At 57.6% G+C, this 3,704-nt stretch overlaps 1 protein-coding gene across 3 annotated transcripts in view; it reads left to right on the forward strand.

Moving 5' to 3' along the window:
- The window catches only part of LOC113490687 (phosphatidylinositol 4-kinase beta-like), a 3,785-nt gene extending 604 nt beyond the window's left edge, over positions 1-3,181 (forward strand). The window contains exons 1-2 of one of the 3 annotated variants that reach the window (XM_026867251.1): positions 139-278; positions 2,065-3,181. In XM_026867251.1, coding sequence (XP_026723052.1) covers positions 2,093-3,166 — 1,074 coding nt within the window. In that variant the 5' untranslated portion in view covers positions 139-278; positions 2,065-2,092 and the 3' untranslated portion in view covers positions 3,167-3,181. Of the gene's footprint in view, positions 1-138; positions 279-393; positions 892-2,064 lie in introns of those variants that run through there. The other 2 variants (XM_026867252.1, XM_026867250.1) reach the window with 2 other exon arrangements.
- Positions 3,182-3,704: the final 523 nt, after the last annotated feature.

Here is a 3,704-nt window from a genome sequence, read left to right on the forward strand (position 1 = left end):
GACGTGGAGGAGGTTTAACGTAACGCCCGGAACTGCGGCGCGCGCCATCGCGCTGCGCCCGGCTTCACCTGCGCGCCCCGTGCTGTCGGCGAGGGAGGTCTGTGGTGACCCCGCGGGCTCTGCAGCCCAGCCAGGGGGACGTCGGGAGCGTTTCCCTGCGGCGGATAAACCAGTCGGGGCTTGGAAGAGCCCTCTGAGGGCAACCAGGCGATCGCAGGCGCTTCTGCGCCCAGCGTGTGGCTGCGGAGCCGCCTCTGGGGCTCCGGCGGATGCCACCGGTAAATTTTTTACAAATTTTTCATCCGTTTGTCATCCCAGTTGTCCTGTTGCGAACGTTGGCACGAGCAGAGCTCTCTGCGACTCTGCCTCGGACCTGGCCCCTCTCCGTGCCTCTTCAGATCCCCCCGCGCTCCGAGTTACGCCGGAGGATCTCCCCCTTGCCGGCGTGGTGTTAATTTAAAAATTAGATCGTCTGGATTTTTGTGGGGCAAGGCTGGGCTCACCAAGAAGGAAAAAGAACTTCCTTCGGCTCGCAGGGTCTTTAGGATCTAATGACCACAACTATTTGAGGCACGCGGGATTTGGAGCGAAGGGAATGGCAGGCACAGAGGCCAACGTTGTGTGTTGCTGCCGTGCGGACGGGGTGAAAGATGCTATTCACAGCGGCTCAGACTGCTGAACTTTGCTCGGGCTTTTTTCACCTCGTACTTAGAGCTTAAGTGCTTTGAAAACAAGAGGAGGAAAACCGGTCTCTGGGAAGCGGCACTCGCATCTGGACACACTGACCTCGTTTCTCCTCGCTTGGAATTTTTAGAAGCGCCGTGGGTTTCCCTCGCCCCTTTCTCCCGCGTCGGGAGCCGCGACCGCCTGTAAAAATAAACAGAAATCAAGGTCGTTAAAAACGGGGAAATATCTCGTCGTAAGAACCCGCCAGCGCAGCCTCTGCGGGCAAACCAGGGGCCGGGGGTCGTTGGGGGAACTGACGGGCAGAAAAGGGTTCAGTGAACTGCTTTTCCAAAGACAGTGATTTTTTTCCACCGTGCTGGACGTGAAAAGCAGGAGGGAATTGGCAATCTGCTTGCAGTGCTTAACATTTGTAAAAGGCATTGTGCCCTTCTGCTGATCACGAGCTGTCTTCTTGTAGCGTGTGAGCAATAAAGGGAAGCAGGCAGAGCCGCAGTAATGATGTTAGATTGAATAGAGTGCCTTATTTTATTTTTAGAGGACGATTTCACTTGGCACTGGCCTTCTTTATTCTTGCTGGTTATCTATAGAGAGGCACCGCTGCTCTTTTTATCGCGATGGGGAAGCGGGAAGCGCGTTCAATCCCTCGTTTATCTTATTTTTAAGCTGTCGTTAAGTGCCGATCATCGGTGAGGGGACGGAATCGGGGCGGTAGTGTCTGGACTTTGAAAACGGGGACTTTCTTGCAACAAACTTGGTTCCTGCTCCGGCTCTCTGCTCGCCCGTCGCCCGGCACCGGCGGAGGATTTCGTCCCGAAGGGAGGTTGAGTGAGCCAAAGCTGAGCGCGAGATAAACTTCATCATCTCCGCAAGGAGCAGGGCCGCTGGGTCCGCCCAGCCTGTGGCCCTCAAAGCCCAAGCGTTGCAGAACGCCGTTGGGGTGGAGAGACTGTAAAGCAACCTGTTTCGGTTTTTTTGGTTTTTTTTTTTCCCCCCCCTCTCTCTCTCTCTTTTTGGCTTGCTCAGTTTTATTTATCGTCATGGTAACGGGGAAATTTTGTGTAAGGGCTGATAGATGCTCACAGCTCCCAAGTCTTGGGTGGAAGGGGCACCGAGAAGACCTTTAAAACCCAGTGGGACCGGCCGGGCGTTGCGCCGGCCTGGCTCATGTTGCGTGAGTTGCCTTGGGACGCCTTCCCCCTCCAGAGAAAAGCTTTTTGAACAGGTTTGCACCAACCCTGCCCTTGGCGCTCGGTGTCCCTTGAGCTGTGTCCCAGCATGGGTTCCTCTGTTCCCACCTCCGGGCTGGCAGCAGGTCTCCTCCTCAGGTTGTGTCCCTGACTCTTTTTTTTTTTTTTTTTTTTTTTTTTTTTTTTTCAGCTTTGAGGTGTGCAGACCCGCCACTGCTATGGGAGACTCTGTTGGAGACCCAGCCCGAGGGACAGGCTTGGAGCAGGCGCCCGGCTCGGCACCGCAGGGGAATGGCGGGACGTCGCTCAGCGTCATCACGGAAGGCGTTGGGGAGCTGGCGGTCATCGATCCCGAGGTGGCGAAGAAAGCCTGCGAAGAGGTCCTGGAGAAGGTCAAGTTGATGCACGGCGTCTCCTCTGACAGCTTACTGAAACCGGCCGATGGCGGCGAGGCCGAGCGAGCCCCACGGACCGCGGTGGATTTGGCCAACGGGGACGTTGGGGAGGGCTGTGAAATCAAGTGCTTGGACGATCCGCCTGGCACGGCCTCTAAGATCCAGGAGGAGGACGAGACCACGGCCAACACGGTGAAAACCGCCCGGAAGCGGCAGAAGAATAACTCTGCTAAGCAGTCCTGGCTCCTCCGGCTCTTTGAATCCAAACTCTTTGATATCTCCATGGCCATTTCATACTTGTACAATTCAAAGGAACCTGGTGTGCAGGCTTACATTGGGAATAGGTTGTTCTGCTTTAGGAACGAAGAAGTGGACTTCTACCTGCCTCAGCTGCTGAACATGTACATTCACATGGACGAGGACGTGGGGGATGCCATCAAGCCCTACATCGTGCACCGCTGCCGGCAGAGCATCAACTTCTCCCTGCAGTGCGCCCTGCTGCTGGGCGCCTACTCCTCGGACATGCACATCTCCACTCAGCGACACTCCCGCGGGACCAAGCTGCGGAAACTCATCCTCTCGGACGAGTTGAAACCAGCTTACAAGAAGAGGGAGCTGCCGTCGCTGAGCCCGGCGCCCGATACGGGGCTGTCTCCTTCCAAAAGGACTCACCAGAGGTCCAAGTCGGACGCCACCGTTACCATCAGCCTGAGCAGCAATCTGAAGCGCACAGCCAGCAATCCCAAAGTTGAGAGCGAGGAGGAGGTAAAGCCAGGGCTCTCCGGGGCTCAGCCTGCCTGGGAAGGGATGGCCCCGGGGCCGTGCTCGGGCGGTTGGTTCTCACCTCGTGGCTCCTCCTTTACCGCAGCTTTTTTTGTCGCTAGTTGCTGCAAATGATTGAAGTTTTGATTCCCAGGGGGTCACTCGGGGGTGCCGGGGCTCCAGAGGGGAAGTTTCTGGGTGCGAGGGGGAGGGAGGGCGCTCGATGCCTCCGAGGTAAGGCGGGAAGCTGGGTCAGGAGGGCTGAGTCCCTCCCTACGCTGCTCGATTCCCACACGGTTTGGGCAACTCGGCCGGTGCCTCCGTTTTGCAATCTGCAGCCATCCGATCGCTGCTGGAAACCTGATTTCCTCCTTGTCCTGACTTGTTCAGGTTTAGCAACAATGAGGTTTATTCGCGGGTGGAAAAGGCCCTGGGCAGCTGGGAGCAGGAGGGGGTGAATCCCGTCAGCTCCGGCGTCCCGGTGCCCTGGCCAAAACGAGCCTCTGGTGCACACACCCTGCTGGCCGTAGGGCCGAGAGCTGCAGCTGCGAGCTTTGTCCGTGGCTGCCGTCCCGTGCCGAGCTCTGCTTTGGATTTCCGTCGCCTTTCCGCGTCTCCGCGACGGTGGAGAGCTGGGCTTTCCCTGCCGGAGGGGCTGGAAGCAAAGGGGACG

Source organism: Athene cunicularia, unplaced genomic scaffold (genome assembly GCF_003259725.1).
Source record: "Athene cunicularia isolate RWA unplaced genomic scaffold, athCun1 SCF_201, whole genome shotgun sequence".
In the NCBI taxonomy this organism is placed as follows: Eukaryota; Metazoa; Chordata; class Aves; order Strigiformes; family Strigidae; genus Athene; species Athene cunicularia.